The 27,912-nt window shown below is 36.3% G+C and overlaps 4 protein-coding genes across 8 annotated transcripts in view; 3 read left to right on the forward strand and 1 right to left on the reverse strand.

Moving 5' to 3' along the window:
- The window catches only part of LOC143346832 (nicotinamide-nucleotide adenylyltransferase-like), a 38,687-nt gene extending 37,429 nt beyond the window's left edge, over positions 1–1,258 (forward strand). For both annotated transcript variants that reach the window (XR_013080512.1, XR_013080513.1), the window contains exon 6: positions 371–1,258. The gene's annotated coding sequence lies outside the window, so the exon portion shown is untranslated. The remainder of the gene's footprint in view (positions 1–370) is intronic.
- Positions 1–11,130, reverse strand: part of LOC143346837 (ABC transporter G family member 20) — a 30,758-nt gene extending 19,628 nt beyond the window's left edge. The window contains exon 1 of the mRNA XM_076775352.1: positions 10,450–11,130. The gene's annotated coding sequence lies outside the window, so the exon portion shown is untranslated. The remainder of the gene's footprint in view (positions 1–10,449) is intronic.
- An 8,272-nt stretch (positions 11,131–19,402) lies between these two features.
- Positions 19,403–20,092, forward strand: LOC143346848 (uncharacterized). Its single transcript, XM_076775386.1, has 2 exons — positions 19,403–19,542; positions 19,750–20,092. Exons 1-2 carry the CDS (start codon positions 19,505–19,507, stop codon positions 20,087–20,089), a joined length of 378 nt encoding a protein of 125 aa, XP_076631501.1. The 5' UTR covers positions 19,403–19,504; the 3' UTR covers positions 20,090–20,092.
- Nagk (N-acetylglucosamine kinase) lies at positions 19,537–27,829 on the forward strand. 4 transcript variants are annotated; one of them, XM_076775366.1, is made up of 8 exons: positions 19,758–19,886; positions 19,965–20,091; positions 23,721–23,904; positions 25,636–25,720; positions 25,795–25,893; positions 26,190–26,442; positions 26,666–26,964; positions 27,072–27,829. In XM_076775366.1, exons 3-8 carry the CDS (start codon positions 23,828–23,830, stop codon positions 27,378–27,380), a joined length of 1,122 nt encoding a protein of 373 aa, XP_076631481.1. In that variant the 5' UTR covers positions 19,758–19,886; positions 19,965–20,091; positions 23,721–23,827; the 3' UTR covers positions 27,381–27,829. The 4 variants fall into 4 exon arrangements, with proteins under 4 accessions (XP_076631480.1, XP_076631481.1, XP_076631482.1 ...); XM_076775365.1 differs by having other exon boundaries at positions 19,537–20,091; XM_076775367.1 differs by lacking the exons at positions 19,758–19,886; positions 19,965–20,091 and adding an exon at positions 21,038–23,148.
- Positions 27,830–27,912: the final 83 nt, after the last annotated feature.

Consider the following 27,912-nt stretch of genomic DNA (forward strand, 5'->3'; position numbering starts at 1 on the left):
GAGTGTCGAATGGCTGTCGTTAGTTTCTGGGAAAAATTTTAATGGGAGATTCTAGAGGCCAAAATAAGACGAAAATCAAGAATACTAATTTGTTGATGGAGGCTTCGTTAAAAAGTTATTAACGTTTAAAGTTCCGCCTGTAGAACGGGCGGAGCACTATCGCTTGCACGCAGCTGTTCGCAGATTGCCGTTCTACAGGCGGAACTTCAAACGTTAATAACTTTTTAACGAAGTCTCCATTAACAAATTGGTATTCTTGATTTTCGTCTTATTTTGGCCTCTAGAATCTCCCATCAAATTTTTGCCCTTATGCTGAGACGATGACTGTCTAATTGGTTAACCCCAATTTTTGTGATTTATTTGGCTGCAGGTCTTCCCTTGTTCAACGACATTGGGCACACGATCGCCTTTGGAAAAATGAAAGTGTCATCTGAGAGCTGTTAACCAGACTGTTCTCGATAGTTGGCGCTTCCTCTAGGTCCCATAAACGCGGTATTATGGTCGTTTCTGCGTTCAACTCTTCAGTATGATTGGCAGGATGATTGGCGACAAGTGTAGCGTTTATCTACGGGAACCTTGATTTCTTTCCAGAGGAAAGCGATATCGAGCATTTAGACCGCCAGCAAAGGTTCGAAAGATCCTGTTTCTCGTGGTCATCCCAGTCAGTAAACTTCATAACCTCGTTGCATACAGAGTCCAACACTCAACTAGGTTAGAACGCAGTCGTATCTTTTTTAATAAAGTACTCAAGTATAGTTTCCTTGACAGTCTCGTGTTTTATATGCAAATTCAATGTATCTCTGCATTCCGTTGTTTTTTCTTCCGATGCATTCTAAAAAGAGGAAACAATTTCACTTGCAGTAAAACAAGTTGTTTGATACGTATTCCAACCGGCATTTAGAGTCAAAATGCTCTACAACTCTATGCGCGAGCATTTTCATGTTTGCACAATGAATTGCAAACAACAGTAATCAGAACTAAATGAATCACCTAATTGCACAGTATTAATTAAATATTCTATGACCAATGTAATGGTACGTTCAACCACAGAGTGCTGTATGAATGATTCAGTGAATCTCTGAATATGTATTATTATGTATGTCGTTCGACTCAATTATTTTATGGAAATTGATTTTTATGTCGTTTGTTGCGTCTCAGTTCCGCGATTGATAACAAATTTCAAGCGCAATAATAGACATATGAACATTTTTTATTTTTAATTTGCAATACTTTTGGAAAAATAAATATTTTACGCTGTTATGATGTCCCATGAACTTATTGGACAAAATAATGTTTATGGAAATAATGTATCCTTTCGATAATCGTGATCTTCGATCGAAGTAACCTCAAAGCGATGCATCGGGACCCAATATGGCGTACTGGTCGATTTCTTCCGATCGTCCACTGTGTATTTATTTACTTATTCATTTATTTAACGGAGCATGATCTCCTTAGTGAAATAAATTTTTTTTTTTTTAAATTGTGCATATCCATGATATTAATTTGGAAAGGAGAATACAGGGTATTCGACCATCCCTGGGAAAAATTTTAATGGGGGATTCTAGAGGCCAAAATAAGACGAAAATCAAGAATACCAATTTGTTGATGGAGGCTTTGTTACAAAGTTATTAACGTTTAAAGTTCCGCCCGTACTGAATTTTTTTCTCGAAAATGTGCAGGATTTCGGGGGTACGTCTATTCACCAAAAATGATTGTAATCAACTCCTACAGCTAACAATATTTTTTTCAGAACGATTTGAAATTTTTTTTTTCCGTCGAAAAATTTCACCATCTTCTCGAATTTTTGTCTCGAAAATGCGTAGGATTTCGGGGGTATGTGTTATGACCAAAAATGATTGTAATTAACCACTGTAACTAAACATAATTTTTTTAGTATGATTTGAAATTTTTTAATTTCGTCTAAAAATTTCACCATCTTTTCGAATTTTTTCTCGAAAGTCGGTAGGAATTCCAGGATATGTCTAATGACTAAAAATGATTGTAATTAACCTCTGTAACTAAACATAATTTTTTTAGTATGATTTGAAATTTTTTAATTTCGTCTAAAAATTTCTATATCTACTCGAATTTTTTTCTCGAAACTGCGTAGGATTTCGGGGGTATGTGTATTCACCAAAAATGATTGTAATTGATCCCTGCAACCGAAAATAATTTTTCCAGAACGATTTGAAACTATTGAATTTCGCCAAAAAATTTCAATGTGTAATGGAATTTTTTTCTCAAAAACCCGCAGGATTTCGAGGATATGTCTATTCACCAAAAATGATTGTAATCGACCCCTACAGCTAACAATATTTTTTTCAGAACGATTTGAAATTTTTTTTTTCCGTCGAAAAATTTCACACCTTCTGGAATTTTTTTCTAGAAATGGGGTAGGATTTCAGGGGTATGTATAATGACCAAAAATGATTGTAATTAACCTCTGTAACTAAATATAATTTTTTTAGTATGATTTGAAATTTTTTAATTTCATCTAAAAATTTCTGTATCTACTCGAATGTTTTTCTCGAAACTGCGTAGGATTTTGGGGATATGTGTATTCACCAAAAATGATTGTAATTGATCCCTGCAACCGAAAATAATTTTTCCAGAACGATTTGAAACTATTGAATTTCGCCAAAAAATTTCAATGTGTAATCGAATTTTTTTCTCAAAAACCCGCAGGATTTCGAGGATATGTCTATTCACCAAAAATGATTGTAATCGAACCCTACAGCTAACAATATTTTTTTCAGAACGATTTGAAATTTTTTTTTTCCGTCGAAAAATTTCACACCTTCTGGAATTTTTTTCTAGAAATGGGGTAGGATTTCAGGGGTATGTATAATGACCAAAAATAATTGTAATTGACCCCTACAACCAAAAATATTTTTTCCAGAATGATTTGAAACTTTTCAATTTCGCCGAAAAATTTAGGCACCTACCCCCTGTCAATTTTTCTTAAAAATAATTTTTCCAAACCGATTTGAAATTTGTTAATTTTGTCGAAAAATTTCACCACCTAATCGAATTTTTTTCTCGAAAGTACGTAGAATTTCGGGGGTATGTATAATGACAAAAAATGATTGTAATTAACCTCTGTAACTAAATATAATTTTTTTAGTATGATTTGAAATTTTTTAATTTCGTCTAAAAATTTCTGTATCTACTCGAATTTTTTTCTCGAAACTGCGTAGGATTTCGGGGGTATGTGTATTCACCAAAAATGCTTATAATTGATCCCTGCAACCGAAAATAATTTTTCCAGGATGATTTGAAATTGTTGAATTTAATTGTTAATAACTTTTTAACGAAGCCTCCATTGACAAATTGGCATTCTTGATTTTCGTCTTATTTTGGTCTTTAGGATCCCTCATTAAAATTTTTCCCAGGGTTGGCCGAACACCCTGTATATGGAGTAAGAAAGACGTTTCACGACTTGGTAGATCCGCGCGAGCAATAGGCAACGAAAATAGGCGAGTGTAGAAAGTAAATTCGCCCGGAGAAATTCGCGTCGAACGGTCGGATCGCAGCATCTCTCTTGATCAGTTTTTGACCGCGTCTCGCGACTCATTTTTGCGTCACTTTCGTGGATCGCGTCACAGGAAGAAAGTAAAACGCCGCGGAACGGGTTTAGGAAGGCACGTGCTCGTCGAGTCTGACGCTCGACGACACCGGAAATTAATTAAAACGCCCGCGAAACTGGTAAAAAAAAAAAAATTGTCGAAACATTGGTAACAAAACGAACGAGTTTGTAGATTTTACGAAATATTAAGGTGGGATCTCCGGGGAGTGGTTTCTCAACTTTTGCAGAGGAATTTTTATGAAATTTAGAGACGTCGTATTTGTTTTTCCTTGTTTATTTATCGAATATTAAAATTCGAAGGTAACCTCTGGGGCAAATTGAATGGTTGGAAAGTAATTAATAAATAAATTTATGGGGATAGAAAGTAGAAAACCGCGAAAATTCAAGGAATATAATTGCACAATTTTCTTACATTAAAAGAGGCATTTATTGACTGAGATAAACTTTCCATAAAAATAAGGTATTCCAAGAATCTTATACAGTTTATGATTTAATTGATGGCTTCAGACCAGAAGTACGATTGTATGTCGATTTCCTGGTTATAAGAATTCTTGAGCCTTGTTAAGTAATCAACAAGATCATGTGTAAAATTTGAGAAAGGTGCGGCGTATACTTTCACTGAAAAAAAAATTCTCAGATCCATCTTCTCGCCGTGCTAAAACGAGAGGATCCCTAAATTCACGAGGAAGATTATTGGTTGAGTAACGAAGTTATTCGAATGGTTGAAATTACATAAAAATTCTGCCACACAACGCTAATAAATTAATTCCTTGATAACTAATTCACTCATACGTTATTTGATCTCCTTATTAAACGTTTGCATATGTAAATAAATTTTTCCAAGAATTCTGCTGCAAGTTGTAAACCCAAGCAATAAACTAGTAATTGCTACTTGTTTATCTGCGAAAACATTAACCGAAGAAATAAGGCATCGTATAACTCTGTTGCGTTTATTATAAAAGACCTTCTCTCGAACGTTTCGATGCATAAAGTCGAAGTTAAAGAGATTTTTCTATTATTTATCGACACTGCAGTTTCACGTAATGTCCCTTAGGAAAGTCTTAACGATGACTTATGTTTAACGGTGATGTTATTGCTTCATTCCAGCACGACATAACCTTCAAAACACTATCGCCAACATCAACCTTTCATTCTTCAGACAACTCATATTTTCGAAGAAAATATACCTTCCATGTACATACTAATCTAACCAATATTATTTAAAAGCATTCTCCTTCTTCAGAATTATTATTTATCAACAATGCGTATAATATATGCGGCAATTTCACATAATGACTCTTTGGAAAGTTTTAACGATGATATTACCTAATTTTGGTACGACATAACCTTCAAAACCACCATCATCGCCATCTACCTTCCATTTTTTGTCAGAGAATTCATATTTTCGAAGAAAATATACCTTCCATGTACATACTAATCTAACCAATATTATTTAAAAGCATTCTCCTTCTTCAGAATTATTATTTATCTACAATGCAAATAATATACACGCAATTTTACGTAATAACCCTTTGGAAAGTTTTAACGATGTTATTACCTAATTTTAGCACGACATAACCTTCAAAACCACCATCATCGCCATCTACCTTTCATTCTTCGTCAGACAGTTCACATTTTCGAAAAAAATATACCTTCCATGTACATACTAATCTAACCAATATTATTTAAAAGCATTCTCCTTCTTCAGAATTATTATTTATCAACACTGTGTATAATATATGCGGCAATTTCACCTAATGAATCTTTGGAAAGTTTTAACGATGACGTTATTACCTAATTTTAGCACGACATAACCTCCAAAACCACCATCTACCTTTCATTCTTCGTCAAACAATACACATTTTCGTAGAGAATATTACTTTCCATATTTCAAACAAGATTGATAAAAGTAACACAGGTATAGTTCAACATAAAAACATTTCGACCATTGGTTGTAGTTTGGTTTATTCCATCCAGTTTAGAATTTTACAGTATTAAACTAACCAAAATTATTTAAAAGCATTCTCCTCCACCATAATTATTATTTATCAACACTGTGTGTAATATACACAGCAATTTCACATAATGACCCTTTGGAAAGTTTTAACGATGACGTTATAACCTAATTTCAGCACGACATAACCTTCAAAACCACCATCATCGCCATCTACCTTTCATTCTTCGTCAAACAGTACACATTTTCGTAGAAAATATTACTTTCCATATTTCAAACAAGATTGATAAAAGTAACACAGGTATAGTTCAACATAAAAACATTTCGACCATTGGTTGTAGTTTGGTTTATTCCATCCAGTTTAGAATTTTACAGTATTAAACTAACCAAAATTATTTAAAAGCATTCTCCTCCACCATAATTATTATTTATCAACACTGTGTGTAATATACACGTCAATTTCATATAATAACCCTTTAGAATGTTTTAACGATGACGTTATAACCTAATTTCAGCACGACATAACCTTCAAAACCACCATCATCGCCATCTACCTTTCATTCTTCGTCAAACAGTACACATTTTCGTAGAGAATATTACTTTCCATATTTAAAACAAGATTGATAAAAGTAACACAGTTATAGTTTAATATAGAAACATGTCGACCATTGGTTGTAGTTCGGTTTATTCTACCCAGTTCAGAATTTCACAATATTAATCTAATCGAAATTATTTTGAAGCTTTCTCCTCATCCGTAATTATTGTGCTTCATCCGGGGAGCATTGCTATCAAGAAAATGCAATTCATGAGCGAAAAGATGGATTTCTCTCACATCAGAGAACATCGCTTAGGAGCATTCTTTACTGTTCTTCGCAGTACGACATTAAAGTTGTATTAAATAATTTAGAAACAATGTGCAGAGACTCTTTTAAATTATATGTTACTAATATGTTATTAAAAGAACCCTTAGTGAACTGAAAACTAATTAAATTGAAACTAATTAAATTAAACTTGATAATTATATATTAAAAATTTTTATTTGATCTCTGGATGTCGCGTCCAGAATAAAATTAAACTTTGCACATTTCACGTTGCAGTATGATACCTCGCGACTGAAAAGTATTTCCAAGTCATCAATTTTCTGTTGTACATTTCGCAAGCGTCCGGCGTCCATCAGCAAAATATAACTGAATAATGTCTAAACGTAAATAAGTATCGTTACACGACGATTGCGTAACTTTCCCCAGATTGAACACAGTTACGCATTTTAAACCATCGAACGTTAAATAAATAAATTTAATTCCTTGTTTCTTTTATGATACAACTTTCGCTGATGTTCTATAAATTATGTCGTCATGTAGGAAACCGTATCGATCGCTATAGGGAGAGAATGGATTGAGCCATCAGTTTCCTTCTGAATCTTCACGATTCTCTATATTCGCAGTCTCCTCCTTTATGTACCATGAATTAGGTGGCATGTTAAGTGCTCTCTTCCTCGTTTCTTCTATTACGCAACGCTTCCTAATGTTCCTGCAGAGATTATGGTCCCATCCATCGACTAAACTTGCCATAATACCATTAACGAAAAGCCACGAAAATGATAAATGTCGTTTTAAGAAATTTTGTTGATAATCGAAAACTTGTTTCGTTAATTTTAAACAACTGGAAGCTACTTAGCAGAGTTGATCTATTTTTTGTCAGGGTTAACCTTGACTCGGACCGTTCGATATTTTAGGATTCCGTTGGACAGAAATACCGGTTGAACAACGCATTTTAATTTACTTTGATTATTTTTTATACCAATGGTTCGATTAAAATTATTTTTCCCAATCTTTTTTAAATTTTCAAGATTAATTTTATCTTGTTTAAACGCAATAATTGATTGGTTAAAATTTTATTTTAATATCACGTATTTTTCATAGATGAAAAGTTACAATATTGGGAGACAAAATAATTTTGTATTTAAGTTACAGAAAAGTGAATTTAACACTATTGAAAGTAAAAAATCCCAAGTTTCAAAGTCTAAGGTCGAATATTTAATTTTACAAGTGTAAGAAATTGATTAATTCACCTTGTGCAACATCATATTGATGTAAAAGTTTATATAAATATTTATGCAACGTTCGTAAAAATATATAGAATGAATAATGCTAAATATAAATTAGTATTGGCTATGCAGCGATTTATATTTGAAATGAAAATAATATTTAAATTAGAAAAAAACATACTCGATGTTATCATTGATAAATCGGTTCAATGTCAAATGGTTTAGGGGCTTAATAGATTTAAAAATTCATAGCAATGATCTCACATCAGCTGCCGCCTTACTTAATAAACGGACTTAGCATTTACTCGTTAAATGCATGTAACGATGTAACGAAGGAAAAATCACGCAGAAATTCATAAACATAATCCGTGTGAATATTAAAAAATATTTATATCGATAGATAAAATTACGAAATAAATTACGAATTAAAATAGATTTACAGTGATGATTATTTAATTATCTAGTTCCTTTATCACGATGTTAAATAAGGCATTTATTTTATTTCTTAGTTGATGATGATGATCTAAAATGCAAAGTCGACGACGTTTTAATTAAAGACGTATTATATTTTACGACCATCGTAACTCAGGACTTGTTTTACATTACAAAAATAGTCGATTGAATTGCAAAACGATTTCGCAGCTGAAGTTAGATTCCAAAATACGAAAGAAAATGGATTAGAGGTGAAACTTGAAAGGAATCTTCACACCTCCGAGAGAACGCAAAAATTGTTTTTGTTTCCACGAAAATTATTTAATATTGTAAATTCGGAAGTTACATGGTCACGGGAATTTTCATATTGTAAAGTCTGAAAGTTTAATTAACTCTATAATTGATTAGATTTCGAGCAGTAAAAACCGAATATAAATTTGCAATGAAAGAAGAAGGAACGCATGGGCTGAACGAAGGAATTTCAAATAAAAATTAATAGAGCAAATCTGAATAAATATCAAACCCAAAGAAAAGAAATTTTCAATAAGAATTCGACCGAAGGTTCAAAACATTCTTCTTTGATAATTTAATTTTATATGAACGTTTACAAAAGTTAGTAACTTGTCAAACAAAAATTCTTTCAAAGAACAATAATTTAGTTCTTTGGGGATCAAGTTCCTTTATGATTTTATCACAATGGTAATGAAAGTCTCCCCCAATATACAGGGTGTTCGGCCACCCCTGGGAAAAATTTTAATGGGGGATTCTAGAGGCCAAAATAAGACGAAAATCAAGAACATAAATTTCTTGACTGAGGCTTTGTTAAGAAGTTATTAACAATTAAATTCGAAAATTTCAAATCGTTCTGGAAAAATTATTTTCGGTTGCGAGGGTCAATTACAATCATTTTTGGTGAATACACATACTTCCGAAATCCTATCCACTTTCGAGAAAAAAATTCGAGAAGATGATGAAATTTTTAGACGAAATTAAAAAATTTCAAATCATACTAAAAAAATTATATTTAGTTACAGGGGTTAATTACAATCATTTTTGGTCATTACACATACCATCAAAATCCTATCCACTTTCGAGAAAAAAATTCGAGAAGTTGGTGAAATTTTTAGACAAAATTAAAAAATTTCAAATCATACTAAAAAAATTATATTTAGTTACAGGAGTTAATTACAATCATTTTTGGTCATTACACATACCATCAAAATCCTATCCACTTTCGAGAAAAAAATTCGAGAAGATGGTGAAATTTTTAGACGAAATTAAAAAATTTCAAATCATACTAAAAAAATTATATTTAGTTACAGGGGTTAATTACAATCATTTTTGGTCATTGGACATATCCTGGAATTCCTACCCACTTTCGAGAAAAAAATTCGAGAAGATGGTGAAATTTTTAGACGAAATTAAAAAATTTGAAATCATACTAAAAAAATTATATTTAGTTACAGGGGTTAATTACAATCATTTTTGGTCATTAGACATATCCTGGAATTCCTACCGACTTTCGAGAAAAAAATTCGAGAAGGTAGTGAAATTTTTCGACAAAATTAAAAAATTTCAAATCATACTAAAAAAATTATGTTTAGTTTCAGGGGTTAATTACAATCATTTTTGGTCATTATACATACCATCAAAATCCTATCCACTTTCGAGAAAAAAATTCGAGAAGGTAGTGAAATTTTTCGACAAAATTAAAAAATTTCAAATCATACTAAAAAAATTATATTTAGTTACAGGGGTTAATTACAATCATTTTTGGTCATTAGACATATCCTGGAATTCCTACCGACTTTCGAGAAAAAAATTCGAGAAGGTAGTGAAATTTTTCGACAAAATTAAAAAATTTCGAATCGTACTAAAAAAATTATATTTAGTTACAGGGGTTAATTACAATCATTTTTGGTCATTATACATACCATCAAAATCCTATCCACTTTCGAGAAAAAAATTCGAGAAGGTAGTGAAATTTTTCGATAAAATTAAAAAATTCCAAATCATTCTAAAAAAATTATATTTAGCTAGGGTGGTCAAATATAATCATTTTTGATGAATAGACATACCCCCGAAATCTTGCGCATTTTCGAGAAAAAAATTCAGTACTGTCGGAACTTTAAACGTTAATAACTTTTTAACGAAGCTTCATCTTATTTTCATGTTATTTTGGCCTATAGAATCCCACATTAAAATTTTTCCCAGGTTTGCCCGAACACTCTGTATAAAAATAACATTTCTACAGTAGCAATATAAACGTTATTAATCATCTCAAGAATCTCCGATTACTCTGATAGGCTATTAGTACATAATTACTTGGATTGTTCACATGATTAATTGCATTCCAGTAAGATTGCTTTGCGTGCGAATGCTATTACCGACCCCATACAACAAATCAAAACAAAGCTCGTAAAACATTACCTCGCCGCAGATTATCCTTCAATTATCGAGTGTAAGCTGCACAAAGATCGATCCCTTTTCCTCAGCGGACAACTCGAACGTTTTCAAATATCGCGGAAATCGATATCGACCGTTGGTCCCAACGTTCATTCACAACACAACACTTCGCGACGAGTCGTTAGTTCGACGCCGGTCCTGCGTCGAAACGCAACCGTAAAATACGCGACAGTGCCGGCACGAGGTCCGCGTCCTAGTATCTTCTATTTTTTTCTCTTTATCTCTGAAATGTTTCTCGTCGCGAGTGCAACTTTCTCGACTTCTTCACCGAGCACTTTGTGCGTGATTCCCAGTCTCGGTAGCCTAACACCTTTCCTCGCGTATTACGAGTCCGCCGGCGTTCTATCGGCGCGCGAGTCGGAACGCGGCGTGTTTATACCGATCGCGAGGTGTTATCGTCCACGATGTCCTATATCCCGGCTGCACTCGAAGACTATCGGTTGACACCGCGGCGGTCGCTCGAAACGGACTGCCCGTTCGAAGATTCCTAACGATCGAACGTCGAATCCGTAAATGGCCACGCGGATGTATGTCATGACAGCGAACCGAGACGCATTTCCGCGCGAGCCAAATCTAACCGAAGTCCGATCGTCGCACCGTCGAACACACGACTGCCGTGGCCGCTGTTCCCTTTGGGAAATCAAGATCAAGACTAACACAGTCAGCGGGAAAGTGGGGGATCTATGAATCGGTAAGCGATGTCCATGTGTCCTTTACGAAAGGTGCCGAGCGTTCCGCGGGCACAGGTGCAGCCACGCTCTGTAGGAAGGGGTAGCGTGGATCTTTCTCTTGCATACTTCATAGAGTTCTTTGCGAAGACCTCTCAAATTCGCCGCACGATCCGTACGGGTCGGTCATCGTACGACATAACCTCCAATTAAGAAGCTGGAATTGCCTCGAATAAATGTTGAAAATGAGAACGTATAAAAGTTGCTTATTGTATATTTTTTCCAAATTTTCTGTTCTTAACATATACAGGGTGTTAGGCCAGCCCCGGGAAAAATTTTAATGGGAGATTCTAGAGGCCAAAGTAAGACGAAAATCAAGAATATCAATTTCTTGACTGAGGCTTCGTTAAAAAGTTATTAACAAATAAATTCAAAAATTTCAAATCGTTCTGGAAAAATTATTTTCGATTGCAGGGGTTAATTACAATCATTTTTGGTCATTATACGTACCCCCGAATTCCTACCCACTTTTGAGAAAAAAATTCGAGAAGATGCTGAAATTATTCGACAAAATTAAAAAATTTCGAATCGTTCTGGAAAAATTATTTTCGATTGCAGGGGCAATTACAAACATTTTTAGTCATTACACATACCCTCGAATTCCTACTCACTTTCGAGAAAACAATTCGAGAAGGTGGTGAAAATTTTCGATAAAATTAAAAAATTCCAAATCGTTCTGGAAAAATTATTTTCGGTTGCAGGGGCCAATTACAATCATTTTTGGTCATGAGTCATATCCTCGAAATCCTATCCACTTTCGAGAAAAAAATTCGATTAGGTGGTGAAAATTTTTGATAAAATTAAAAAATTCCAAATCGTTCTGGAAAAATTATTTTCGGCTGCAGGCATCAATTACAATCATTTTTGGTCATGAGTCATACCCTCGAAATACTATCCACTTTCGAGAAAAAAATTCGAGAAGATGGTGAAATTTTTAGACGAAATTAAAAAATTTGAAATCATACTAAAAAAATTATATTTAGTTACAGGGGTTAATTACAATCATTTTTGGTCATTAGACATACCCAGGAATTCCTACTCACTTTCGAGAAAAAAATTCGAGAAGGTGGTGAAATTTTTCAGACTTCATAGTGTTTTCTATGAAGACCTCTCAAATTTGACGCATGATCCGTACGGGTCGGTCATCGTACGACATAACCTCCAATTAAGAGGCTGGAATTGCCTCGAATAAATGTTGAAAATGAGAACGTATAAAAGTTGCTTATTGTATATTTTTTCCAAATTTTCTGTTCTTAACACTAGGTTTACGGAATACGTAAATTTGACGCATTAAAATTCTAAACCTAACGTTACAGAACTCATAAAAGTTATTTATTAACAATTTATGTTGGATTTAATTGATGTAATGATATGAATATGCACTCTAATTAAAAGAAAAATTGCATTTTAATGTAACTGTTAACAGAGCGAATTACAATAGAAATATGCACAACGAGTGTCCGTAAACCTATTGTTAAATTTTGTTACTGCTCCTTTTACTGGCTTTGTTTCATTTTGTTAATCGAGAGTAAAATGAGACGTTAAGTTTCATTGAACGACGAAGTTCGATGAGACACGTGTCAAAGGATATTGAGTAAAAAATGCAATAACTGAGATGATGATGCGCTTTGGGGAAAAAATTTGGCCTTGAACCGAAGTGATACTGCACAAGAATGTAAGGTTAATTTATTACCTCAGAAAAAGCCAACGATGAGAGGTTACGAGAGGTCGTGATGACATATAATGTGTGAATATACATGAGGTTAATAGCTAACATTACGTGACAATTCATCGATTAACATAATCTACGTAATAGTTCCGCGGACGAATTTAACCGTTTAATATTTTTATTTTTCTCAATATTATCTCGGAAGTAATATGTACAATACTTTTTCGAACTAGTATTAAACAGATTTTCTTCGTTATAAAACAGAATTATAATGAGAATTGTAACAGAAGTCCATCTTATACAGTACGTAGTACACAAGACTTAAGTTTACTCTGAGATTGAATTTAGTGTGATCTTCATTTTTCTTTTCAACTCGTATACTTTTAAAAATGTTCTAAAGGAAGCATACTAGATTTACGGGCATTAATCGCTGACGATTACCTTAAAATACGATTTTTCTTTTAATTAGAATATGTATTCATGTCATTGTATCGAATAAATTCAACGTAAGTTGTTAAAAAATAAGATTTACACGCTCTGCAATTTTAAATATGGAACTGACATCCGTCAGATTGACGACTTCCGTAAATCTAGTGTTAAATAAATTGCAAACCGTGTGGCAATTTATTTGTATTCCGCGAATAATTATCAGTTACCAATCTAATTTTGCAAACAATTTATTTTACCGACAGTCAGTAAAAAAGACACACATTTCCGTGTCAATTCCTACGTTATCGGTTCAGTGTTTGGAATTAAAACTAAATATTAAACGAATTTAATTATTTCGGAAGCAATCAAAGTTAGATCACAGACGAGGTATACGAGTGGACTTTTCACCTTATGGCCTTTCGTGCCCCAATCTGACTGCCATACCGACCTGAAAATTCGGAGGTGATTTTAGCGACCTCTTCTCATAGGTGGCAGTCAGATGAGAAACTATTCACTGAATTAGTATTGATGGGCAAACAGCTGTAGTTGCGTAAATACATATGAGTTGACTATGTAGGTATTGAAATTCATTTCTAAACTGTTGGTAATGTTGCAAATGGCACGAAAATGGTAATGGGTAATGGGTAATAATAAAAATGAGCTGAAAAAATACATTGTGTGGAAGATCTACTCGTATACCTCATCTCTGACAATATTCTAGAATCTTTGATGAATCAATGAGAATCAAAACTAACCTAGCGAAGAAGCTCTATATTTATGATGACCTATGCAAGGCGGATCGCAGCCAATTTGCTAATATCATTTAGTTTTTAATTAATAATTGCATTACCCAGCTAAGAGTGATACGATTATTAATTAAACGCTAAATAATATTACCCAGGTCTCACCACGAGGAGGTTGCTGCGAATGGAGACCCAACCACCCTCCATTAATAAAGATCTCTCGTGACCAACGAACCTTGGTCGAAGAAGAAACAAACGAAAGTGCAACTAATGTAAGATGCACAACCAACGCAGAGAGTTGAAAGAATTTTCAAAAGAATTTCTCTTCAAATAAAAATAACTTGCCTAACATGATGGCTAACCAAACACCTGCCTAACTATAATTCTAAATTCGTTTATATATCGAGAAACAATTCTAAATTCGCAGCCATTAGCTCGGTGTCACCCACGAAGAATAACTTTTCTATCGTGGGTGACACCAATTACCAGGTCTCACCACGTGGAGGTTGCTGCGAGTGGAGACCCGAAGGGAGATGGATGGAATCCAAGTTCCATCGATCTCCCTTTTACATCCTTAGAAACTAGATTAGCCATGCCAAGTAATTATTTTGTTTGAAAGAGGGACGAAGCTAAATCGTGGGCGACACGACGCGATACGACGCGATGCACCATGCAATAGTGCAAGGAACGAGAGACGCGAACCGAATAGCGAGGTCAAAAAGGTCAGCTCGTTGCCTCTTGGCAAGTCCGATCGAAGGGTAAGGGAATCGACGCACCCGACACAGGTTCCCCATTTCCCCCAAGCAGCCTGTTGGGAGCCAAATGGACCCAACTCGGGATGTCTGACAGAGAGAGGGATCCTGAGTCGGGGCTACCGTAGACAGGAACAGTCCCTGATCCCCTCTAAGGCCGAAATACCCTTTCCCTTGGATCGTCTCGCTAGAGGACGGCAACTGACCCTTCGGACCAGCTAATCGGCCGATCACTTGCTTTCTACATGGAAGCAGTGGTGATCGGAGGGGACGGGAGACGAGTGAAGGAGAAGCTACTTGTTACATAATTACTTGGCAGGACACGCGGCTACACTAAAGACTTAAGTCTAAATACCAAGTAATTATTTTGTTTAAAAAGGGATGAAGCTAAATTGTTGGAGACGCGACGCGACGCGATGCTGAACCGTGCAGCAGATCTTCGGATCGAATCGACACTGCCCTTGGTAGATTGATTTCTATTTCTAGAGATCGATCTATCATTGGCAGGCGACTAGATCTTTCGGACAAACTGGACGGCCGATCACATGTCTCGTTCGACGAAACAGTGGTGACCGAAGCAAGAAACGAGAGAACGAGTCGAGAGAAGCTACTTGTTAAATAATTACTTGGCAATATTGGGAGGCGCATACAATAGGGACTTAAAATTAACGTCGAAGCTCGAGTCTAGTCAAGTTGAAGCTAAAATTCGGACGATAGAAGGAAACAAAGTTCCTTGGATGTTAGTTGTACCAAGCAATTATGTGGTTAAAAAGAGGGATGAAGCTAAATCGTGGGATACGCGACGCGACGCGACGCGATGCTGTACCGTGCAGCGGATCCGAGGATCGAACCTACTGCCCTTGCTAACTCGATCTCAACAAGAAAACAGAGAACTGCAACTCCGAATCGAGGTCTCCATTTCTCCAACGCAACCCGCCGGGAGCCCGAAGGACCCGACTTAGGCTGTCTGACAAAGAGAGAGTACCTGAGACGGAGTCGACTTCCGCTGGAAGGTATGCGTTTCCGCAGAATACGGAAACTCCACACCTTCCAGCGAAGTGCCGTTTTCCCTCAACCAAGCTTACCAAGGGAAGGCGATTAGATCTTTCGGACCAGATACACGGCCGATCACATGTTTCAATCTATGAAACAGCGGTGACCGAAGCTAGGAACGAGGGAACGAGCGAGAGAAGCTACTTATTGAATAATTGCTTGGTAAAACGCGAAAATATGTACAATAAAGATATCTTCGACGTTAATTTTAAGATTCGCGACGAAGCTTAAGACTAATTAACTTAGAATTAGAAGTCCCTCGGCGGTTGTGGCGTACTCCCTCGATGTCCTTGCGATTAATCTAAATTTAAACTGAAATCAAAAGTGATATTTGTATTAGTGAGATATGGAAGGAAATTAAGCAACATATTACAAGAATTTAAGCTGAAACATAAAAATAAAAATATTATATTAATCAGTATCGTCGAAACAAATATGATATATGCATCGACACGATGTTATAGATATCAAAACGAACACTCGTAATAATGGAAGAAACTTGGATCGAGACCCCAAATTGAATCAACACCAAACAATCAAACGAAATGGAAGAATCGAACAAAGTACCTCCGCAGAATATTACGAGAATTCGAGCAAGAACGTAAAAATAAAAATTCCTGAGATTGTATAGGAACAAGTATAGTATATGATGGAAAACAATATTACATTATTATATCCTGCAATATTATACATGTCAAAGCAGTAACATAAATTTGACAAACAATGTAAAAGAGGAAACAGAGAAAAGGAACATTCATAATAACCAAATAAAATCAGATAAATAAACAAATAAAAATAAGAGAATATATAAATAAGTGGAGTGGACTTACTACTTGCAGTAGGATAGGATAGTTACCACATAGGAGAGTTACTGCATAGGATGGTTACCACTGGGCCAGCTGTAAAATAAGAAAATATTCAAATTATAGCAACGTCAGTTAGGCAAGTAAAGCAAAATCAGTTCATTGAAGCGAAATTGGTATCAAACGACAGAATAGAAGAGGGGGGAGCAATTTTAAATAGTTTTTACCGGTGGTCATCACGGTCCGGCACTGGTCAGTAGTGGTCAGCAGTGGTCAGTAGTGGTCAGTCGTCGGATCTCCACTGGTCAGCACTGGTCAGTAGTGGTCAGTTCTGGTCAGTCCTGGTCACTCCTGGTCACTCCTGGTCACTCCTGGTCCCCCCAGTGGTCACCGCTCCACGAATGGCCTGACTTTGGCCCGCGAGACCCGGTCCCCCTGGATGCTCCAGGGGTACTGAAGAATTTGTCCAGCGGTAGTCTTCGAGTGGGGAAGTCGAAGAGTGGGGAGACAGTGTCAACGTGGAGAGTCAAGAACCGCTTGGTCTAAAGAACAACGCTATTTCGATTGGTCCCACCTCTTGACCATTGCTGGATCTTCACTGGACCACTGACCTTGATGTCAACCTCACTGTTGACCACCAGTGACCATAAGTTAGCGACCCATTAAAACCATTACGAAGATTAAAGCCTTCTTACGAGGATCCCCTTACAATTTGATGCATGATCTTTTTAACATTTTGTTCCACTTTGGAAGTGTATCTCATGTTATAAAACACTCATGGTACAGCAATAGCGTTCATCCCACTAACGATACGTCTATTCTTTACCTCGTTTATGTACAATAGGTATACATGGGTTGGAAAATAAAAATGCCTGGGCAGTTGAGACTCAGAATCGTATGCAGGTTGACACAAATCGGATTTCAGCTGTTTCGAAAGCAAGAAAGAAAGACTCGTATTCGCCTTCTTTCTTGAATTCCCGAAGCTGTCCAAAGCACCCAAGCTCATGTACACATGGCTGTGGATTGGTGTGCGTAAATGGAGGGGTATATTTTTAGATTTATCAAGACACACATGTATAACTTCCGTATCTGTAGCATTACTCATTTTCTATTCGTTAATTTTTGTCAATACGTGTCTTTTTGTACGTCAGTTCGAACAACTCGGAGGCGATTTTAGCATCCTCGTCAGTTGAGAAACTATTCACTGAATTAGTATCGATGGGCAGCAGCTGTAGTGTGTGCGTAAATATATGTAAATACATCCTTAGGTATTTTAATAATCTTGAAATTTTTAAATAATCTTAATCGATTAATAAAATTTTCTGTTTCACTTCCTCTTGTGTTCATTTCTAAATCTGTTGGTAACGTTGCGAGTGACACGGAGATGGTAATGGGGTTCTAGAGCCCCAGAGAAACGGGCCGAAAAAATACATTAGGTGAAAGGTCTACTCGTATACATCGTCTGTGGTTAGATCTCACATGCGACTCTAAACGGAACCGGACATGTATCGATTTCGAAATTCATTTGTTTATTCTTCCCTAAAATTTATTTCGTTCCATTCTAATCAAGTAGCAAGCAGAAAACTCTATACAATCTTATGGAAGGTCTTATGGGATTTGATATTGCACAAACTGAAGTATTGACTTCGTAAAAAATCGATGATTATATACGTGTCGATTATTTTTGGCTGCTTTATAAGTGTACGAAGTTTCCTTGTTAGTGTTTCCTACATTTTTAATGAAAGAGAGTATGGTTTGATATCCGACGCGCGGAATACGTAAATGTCACGCTCTGCAACCGAGTTTAGACCAGTTCAGGCCAGTTCTCGGGGACCCCCTATAACAGCATTACAGAAACGTTGAAGAGTTAGGACGTCGAAGATGGTATATCCAAGAATCGAGGAAGACAAACTTTCATGTATATTCTGCGTTCCTAATGAAAGGGGAGCGCTGCGGAGTGGCCGCTCCGCGCATCACTGCGCCCCACTATTCTTCACGCACATGAGAATCTCGCGTGGGTGATGAGTGTGTGAAGGCGATCGGTGATCCAGAAATAAAGATTTCGACGAAATAAACGACAGCAACTAATAAAGAATGGTCAGATCGAAGCTAATAAATAAGAGAAGTACCAAGAATAAGTTTTGGTGAAGAAATCGAGAGGTTTAAAGCTGTGAAGAGAGAAAAAACACAATGAGGAACTCTAGAGGTTAAGAGATCTTCGCGAGGAGGGGGAAAAAATGGAAGAAGACAGGTATAAAAGAAAGATGGCACTAGTGTGCAAGAGTAGTGGAATGGGAAGGTACAGCAGTGAAAAGGAAATGACCAATAAAAAGCCAGTTAGGACCGGAAGTAAAGCCAAGCCATGAAAAGGCGCCATTAAGCCATAAGAAAACGCGCCAAAAAAAGGCGGGCAACTAAACAACAGGTGACGCAGGAGGGGATGCCACAATGTTACCAGACAGAAGACCAGTGCCATGAGGAAGCGAAATATATTTTATGAGGTTGGTATATCAGTTCGTGTGTTACGAAGTCCAATTAAATAATAGGTGTTATATACCTTTTATGGCGTAATAAATATACATAAGTCGGAAAATGAAAATGTTGGGTAATCGAGACCCGAAAGCGAGAAGGAGAGGTTCACATTCGCTTTCTTTCTCGAATCCCCGAAACTGCCCGAAGCAAATTGGTGTACATACGTAGGTGGCGTGGCAGTTGCTTCGTGTCTGGTAAACTAAGATGGCGTCTCTTCCATTAGCAAACAAAATGTTGAACGAGTTAGGTAGAAAAGAAAACAAGAAATAGTAACTAAGAATAAAGGTTGATTAATCGAAAAGTGAGATAAATGAGAATATTGAAGATACGGAAAAAGAAGAACCACAGGTATGTAAGAAGGTTAGAAAATTCATGGAATCTAAAAAACACGTGACCGAGAAAAGAATCGAAATTCTCCTATTCGAAGTTGAGATTTCCAGTAGGAAATTTACTTAGAAAGAACATACAAACAATATCAAGATTTACAAATTTTTCAAGCAATATATATATGCGTAGTCACGAAAAAGATGGCTGAAATGAAGTTACAACATGCAGGCAAAGGGGAGGTATTATTTACCGAATACAGAACAGTGGATCCAAAAAACTTAAGACTAGATATTCCAAAAAGATCCAAGGAATGTTGGAGAGGTGGGTGACAATGAACAGAGGGAGCATTAAAGAACAAGAGCTAGGTATTTCAGATAGAAACTTGTTCAATATCGAAGAAGAGGATTACAATCTGAATGATAATGTGGATTTTATGAGATCAGAAAGCAGAAAAGATAGAAAAGGCAGGCCTATCCCATTCCTCAAAAGGAATCTGAAGAGGAGGAAAAAGTTGGGAAAAGAAAAAGCTAAAAAGATTGGACCACAGCAAACAGAAGTTGTAACGTAGAGGTGAGTGCCCTAGTACCATTTAGAATTAAATAAACTGATCATCATCAAGTCAAATTCAAATCAAACAAAATATTTTAATATGTATTTAAAATATATTATCTGTTCCCATATAATTTTACAAAGTATTTTTTTAACTCTTTAATATTTGTTGTGAGTTTTATATTAATTGTACATTCTTATCCAATTTACTTCTTCTGGATCTTCATTTATCTTATTACAAGATGTTTCTGTATTTTTTTTTCTTTGTAGAATGTAATCAAGATTGCATTTGTTTAATTGTTTCCTAAATTCTATCCTTTCCCTATTATATAGGGCACATTCAAATGTTCTATGGTTTTAGTTTTCCCTTGGAATCTACACTTGCATAAACTGCATTGTATAGTGTTTCTCTAGCTAACAATTTATTCAAATTATAGCATTGGTTCTTATCCTAGATGAGTCTTAACGCTAGTCTGTTATTCCCCTTAAGTCTTAGGAACCGTGACATCTATTTCACATCTATTTAACTCTTTTGGGGTCTTTCATAGAATTTAGAAGTATCATGTTCCCTTCCTCCATGAGTTCGGACGTCGTTTCTTACAAGGAACGTTCTCGAACGGTCCAGCTTCGATTTTGTTACTTGTTACTGTATAATTTAGTACAAGCCTACAGTGCTTCATTAAAATCAAAGTTAGACCAGCTACTACCATAGTGGATGTAAATCATAAAAATCTGCAAAACTGTAAGAGGCAATTTTAAAATGTTACATACCAATGGATTTGGAATAAAATGCTCGTCATTTTTTGTCATTATGAAAATTGTAATTGTATAAAAAAATTGTATTTTGTTAAATTTTTTAACACCATGTTATTGTACATAAGAAACCATTAACCTCGCCCATTAACAATTTTTTCGTATGTCTCTCCGTTTTCGAGATAGCCATCTCGAGCCAAAACTTTAAGGGGTGGTTTCACCCCTTAAACTCGAGTTACCGCAGCTAAAAAAAAATACGTGTCGATTATTTTTGGCTGCTCTATAAATGTACGAAGTTTCATCAAAATCGAAGCCAGACCGTTCGCGAACGTTCCTTGTTAGTGTTTCCTACATTTCTAATGAAAAAGAGTGTTTGATATTCGACGCGCAGAATACATAGATGTCGCGCTCTGCAACCGAGTTTAGACCAGTTCAGGCCAGTTCTCGGGGACCCCCTATAACAGAATTACAGAAACGTTGAAGAGTTAGGACGTCGAAAATGGTATATCCAAGAACCGAGGGAGACAAACTTTCGTGTACATTCTGTGTTCCTAATGAAAGGGGAGCGCTGCGGAGTGGCCGCGCCGCGCATCACTGCGCCCCACTATTCTTCACGCACTCGTAAACCGCGTACATACGAATCACGTTCACCTTCCGGACTCTTTCTGTCTACGGTTGTAGCCACTCCTCCCACCGCAACTTAACCATTTGGTTATCCGACAGCGAGAGCGCGCGATTTTTGTGGTTTTGTTCTTCGTTGAGAAATATTGATTTTCATTCGTATAGTTCATTGACGGTCTGTAACAGTCCATAGCCTATCAATAGGTTTCTTATATTTTTGGAACGTGATTTTACTTCATCCTTAATCTAAAAGTCATACATTGACACGAAGAGGGCCGAAGTATACGAAAGGTTCGTTCATATTATCAAATTAAATCGCAGCGATTGACATCAGTTTTTTTATCGTAATCTTCGACGTGACTTAAAAATGTACTTGTTACGCGGTGTATATAAAGTTTTTTTTCTTTTGTTATGGTCTTTATAATGGTCATAGCGTTACGCAGCAATTGCGAAAAACTTGGATGTATGGGTTATTTCCATGAATGGAAGTGTACAATTTACTCCTCCCGTTTCATTCAAAGATGTTGAGGCATGTGTGTGTAGGAAAGTTGTAGCTTCCGGCAATGCACCTGCCGTAAGACTTCCTTATGCTCATGGTACCCGGCTCCTGTGGAGTTCATTGGTACGTTTCCACGATACTCCGTACTTTGTACTCTGTTTACGTTTATCAGAGGAGTAGAATTAGCCGTGATTCTAACCCTCCAGTTTCCTGTTTTCTTTCCCCGTGTCTCGGATTTCGACACCAATTTGTGGGAGCTCTTTTAATTGAGTGATACAAAAGAACTATGTACATACGTTTTAAGTAACAAAAATAACTCCATTCGACAATGGCTTACTACATCTCTTTGGAGAGTTTGTACTAGATTGTGTAAATTTGTGGCGTCCTTTTCAAATATGGACACCTGACGGCGCTCCAATCGCCGTGACTGCCACACTGCATCTGATCATAGTCGACTTCAGTGCAAGCCACGCTAAATGCCACACAAATGTCGCGTACCCTTTCTGTCAGTTACAAAATTAGATTTTCGCGGTTTTGCTTTGTCTTGTTCATGGCTAGTACTGAAATCGATTGTGTTGTACGGTTACACTAGAACGATTAGCTGGTGCCAAATCTACTACAAATTACTGATTTTGTGGGAGAACGTTTACGGAATTTCATCTAGTGATGGCAGCACTGTCCATGGGCCACGAATTCGACAATTTTGTCCTAACCTATATACGCTTTGTTTTGTTCGATTCCTCAGTTTCATCACTTCGTAAACAAAATAAATGAATGTGTTACTGAAATGTTGTCACAGTCCATTAATTTACCAAGTACGATCACAATTCTTTTTCTTGACTTGCTGTCAATCTCTTCGTCTTTCTCAGTCGATGTTAGATCGGCGGACCCCTACTACTTCAACGAGCATTCGTCGAAGTAGATCGTACGATCCACGGCCGTGGCAATGCACTTATCGCGAGTAATCACGAAACGACAGTAACGGAGACAACTTCGGTCGTGTTGTGCGCGTCGTTTCACTGATCAAACGTCACGTCAATTGTGTCTTGTGACAGCCACGGCACTCGTACTTATCAGATCCGTTACTTTTCGTAACTTTTCTGGAATTTTTGCATAAATCGCGTCGAATTTCGCTCGATAATTAATTAATAATTTCGCAACATACGTCCATTAAATCGGCATCGAGGAATCGTTGAAATGTCATAGTAAGTAGATCGAAAATCATCGACCGTGAAAATGTAACCATTATTCCGTTCGACCGTATCTATCGAGCGATTGTATTTAAGTTTTAAATCCGACTTATCAAAAATTATTGTTAACATTGCTGTTTCATCCTTTCAAACAATAATATTCTACGATATCACACGACAAACGCCCTCCTGGTTTTCCCCTAATCTTTTGCAAATTCAATTTCAGTTCTCGTATCCGATCTAACTTGTTACACACAATTCGAATAGGTACATAATTTCTTTTCGAGGAGTAATCCGAGCAATGTTGTTTATTAAGCTTATAATTATTATTATTATTTTTAACAAGTTGTAATGGAGTTTGAGTGGAAATAGTTTCATAGAGTTTTAGATCGGTGCGGTTGATTCTTGATTCTTCGTTTTATCCCAAAAATATTGCACGATGTTTGAATCGCGTTCGATGTCTTCGTGTCGTGCGTTATCGATCATATCCGTTTGCATCCTGTACCTGATTTCCTACATCCTTTAGACAACGAACAAAGCTTGGATAATAGAAACGAATTTGAAAACGTAACGTTGAAAAATGGCAGGGAAAAGGAAAAAGGGAGGAAAGAAAAAGGGAAGGAGGAAAAGGATCGACGAACTCGAGCTTCGTAGAAATTTAAGGGAACAGGCACTCAGAAGAGATTTGGAGGAGATGGAATCAGAGATGGCAGTGCTTAAGCAGGAATTGTTGCAGTATCCTGACGAGATCAGATTGGGTGGTGTCGAAGGGTACATAACTCAAATTTTATTTGTACTTTATCTTTGACGATTATTCGTGTGTCTCTTAGGTAGTTATTTTATCGACTCGCTGATTTCAGTAACCTTGAAATATATTATCAAGGTCAATGTCAATACGATACTTGCGAATTTGGTAATTAAACTAAGACCGAGTGGTGATAATGTATAAAGGGTGTTCAGCCACCCTTGGGAAAAATTTTAATGGGAGATTCTAGAGACCAAAATAAGACGAAAATCAAGAATATCAATTTGTTGATTGAGGCTTGGTTAAAAAGTTATTAACGTTTAAAGTTCCGCCAGTACTGAATTTTTTTTCTCGAAAGTGGGTAGGATTTCGGGGGTATGTTTAATGACCAAAAATGATTGTAATTGACCCCCGCATCTGAAAATAATTTTTTTAGAATGATTTGAAATGTTTCAACTTTGTCGAAAAATTTGTCCACCTATTCTAATTTTTTTCTCGAAAACGCATAGAATTTTTGGGGTATGTCTATTCACCAAACATGATTGTAATTGACCCCCACAGCTAACAATATTTTTTTCAGGACGATTTGAAATTTTTTAATTTTGTCGAAAAATTTTACCACCTTCTCGAATTTTTTTCTCGAAAGTGGGTAGGAATTCGAGGGTATGTCTAATGACCAAAAATGATTGTAATTGACCCCTGCAATAGAAAATAATTTTTCCAGAACGATTTGAAATTTTTTAATTTTGTCGAAAAATTTCACCGCCTTCTCGAATTTTTTTCTCGAAAATGGTTAGGATTTCGAGGGTATGTCTATTGACCAAAAATGATCGTAATTGACCCCCACAACCGATAGTATTTTTTTTGGAACGATTTGAAATTCTTTAATTTTGTCGAAAAATTTATCCACCTACTTGAATTTTTTTCTCGAAAATGGTTAGGAATTCGAGGGTATGTCTAATGACCAAAAATGATTGCAATTGACCCCTGCAATCGAAAATAATTTTTTCAAAATGATATGGAATATTTGAATTTAATTGTTAATAACTTTTTAACGAAGCCTCCATCAACAAATTGGTGTCCTTGATTTTCGTCTTATTTTGACCTCCAGAATCTCCCATTAAAATTTTTCCCTAGGGTGGCCGAACACCCTGTATAGGTAAAAGTTGTTCCAAATAATGACCCCAATAATATATTTCGAGGTTATCAAAATCGGTAAGGTGACCCCTAATAATTACTATTTCCGAAAAACTGTATAAAAATATTAATATGTTGCAAAAGGTAACCATTTTGAAATGTTAGATTAAGAAATAATCAGTCCAATCGATAGTGTTGTTGGAATATTTTTGCAAACGTTAGGGAGAAAAATCACAGTCGATCATGCTTATCGACTTTTATCGAAATAAACACCATTAGTTGGCTATTTTTCACAAATTATTGATGTTCAATCATTTTTGTCTTGTTATCAGTAGATATACCGTGTGTCCAATTTATCTAAAAACCTGCAAATATCTCGAAACCTATGATATCGAAAATTATTTCAAACAAATGTTGTATAGTATCAATGATATCATAATTACAGATATGTGACCTAATGTCGACCCTATATTTTAAATATTTTTGCCATTTATTTGTTTTTCTTAAATAACATAATCTCGCCCAAAACCTCTACACATCGATTAATAGTCAAAGATTCGATAAATTCTTGAATAAAAAGAATAATCTTAGTATTATTACCGAATCATTTTCATGATTAGTGGCGCTACCCATTCAACACTCGTGATCATCGATAGCAAAGGGACACCGCTGACGGAAGTGAAGGGGCCCAATACCAATCATTGGGTAATTCTCTAACATAACGAACATTTGTTATCTTCTTAGGGATAAAGAAAATTTGTATTCACCTTTCTATTCAGTCGATAGGAATGGATGAAACTGCCGCTAGGATCAACGCCATGGTGCAAAGAGGGAAGGAAGCTTTAAACATGCCTGAAACAGTCCCTTTACATTGCTTAGTGAGTAGCATTAAATCTATCAGGAAGCTAGTTGTATCTCTACGAGAATTAGAATTCAATTGAGATTTCTTGAGAAATTTAGGAGATCGATCAATCTAACATAAGCGTTAAAGTCTATATCATAAGTGCTTTATTCTTTGAACAATCAGGGTTTGTGAAGCTTTAAACATGTCTGAAACAGTCCCTTTACATTGCTTAGTGAGTAGCATTAAATCTATCAGGAAGCTAGTTTTATGAGAAATTTAAGGGATCGATCAATCCATCTAACATAAGTGTTTTACTCTTTGAACAATCAGGGTCTGTCTCTGAGCGGTTGCGAGGAGGAGAAAACAAATCAACTTCTTGTGGAGACGATGCAAACAAATTATCCAAACGTCGCCAAGTATTATGTTGTCAGTTCGGATACGCTGGGTAGTCTCAGAACTGCCTTGGACAATGGTGGAATAGTTCTAATCGCCGGCACCGGTAGTAACGGGCTAATGATCGGCTCTGATGGAAAGGTTACAACTTGTGGGGGCTGGGGACACTTGATGGGGGACGAAGGAAGCGGTGGGTACTGCGGAAACGTGCAATCAAACTAATATATTTTCTCAATAGATGAAATCGTGATTCGATTAGAGTCTTAGGGTCTCTGTAACCAAAGTAGTAATCAATTTAGTAGCATGAGTGTGCTTGTAAAAGCTCACGTCTTCTGTATCCATAGTACAATCTATGTGCAATTTGAGATCAAGAAAACCAATCGACTTCCTAAGTGATAGAACAACACTTTCAGCTTACTGGATCGCTCATCGAGCCTGCAAATATATCTTTGACGACATCGACGGCTTGTTTCAAGCCCCTGAGCCAATAGGCTACGTGTGGCCGGCTCTTAGGACATTTTTCAACGTATCGGATAGGCAGGAGATGCTACCGTACATTTATACGAATTTCGAGAAAAGTAAATTCGCCGGGTTTGCCAAGGCAGTTGCAGACGGTTGTGAAAATAAGGATCCCCTCTGTTTGCACATTTTGCGAGAAAATGGGGTACTTCTCGCGAAGCATATCGTTGCTCTTGCAAGGAAGGCTGATAATGTAAGTTAGATTCTTCGGCTCATAACGTTGTTTCATATTTGGAAATAATTGGTGGAATTATTTAGTGGTTTAGAACGAGTCGATTTATAACATATAACATTTTATAGAATATTAAGTTGACCAAGGGCGGGCTAAATGTTGTCTGTGTGGGGTCGGTGTGGAAATCCTGGGAATTTATGAAAGATGCTTTCCTGGAAGAAATTCATGATTCACACGCCGTGGATGAACTGAGTTTGCTTCGACTGACGGCATCGTCGGCCATAGGCGCTTGTTATCTCGCCGCAGAGAGAATCGACTGGACGTTCACGAAACCTTACGAAAATAACGTCGAAATGTTCTACCATTACAAACGCGAGAATTATGTAAAACCAACGATTAAGGTGGAATCGAAAGTACAGTTGGTCAAATGTAAATAGCGCGAGGGAATATTCAAATGGCAAAAGACTGCACTAAAAACTGTATGAAAATAAAATACAAATGGCAACATCGATACTAAAATTATAATGAAAAAATATTTTCTACATAGTTTTTTGTACAATTTTAAATATTAGTACACGATATGTACTATATTACAGTAACTAGTAGCAATAGTCTCCTGATGTAACAGTTGACAATCTCGATCGAACTATTCGACTTTAATCTATTGACACGAATTTGGTCAATTGTCGAAGACAAGATACCAAACATGGATCTTCTTTGGATAAATTCTAGAGTGATATAGAGAAGAATGATACTGAAGTCGATATGGGACTCGATAGTCGGGATCTTTTCGTTCGTTCTTAGAACCTTGGGATATATTTTGATTACTCTGATCACCATGATGTTCTTCGTCGCGTCTTCGTGTCTCGTGGTGGTGATGATCCTGCATTTACTTGGTTATGATATTCCACGAAACGAAAACGAATAGTGAGAAGGTACCACACTTTTTCCATTTTTCTATCTTTCATA

Source organism: Colletes latitarsis, chromosome 10, assembly GCF_051014445.1.
Source record: "Colletes latitarsis isolate SP2378_abdomen chromosome 10, iyColLati1, whole genome shotgun sequence".
Taxonomy (NCBI): domain Eukaryota; kingdom Metazoa; phylum Arthropoda; class Insecta; order Hymenoptera; family Colletidae; genus Colletes; species Colletes latitarsis.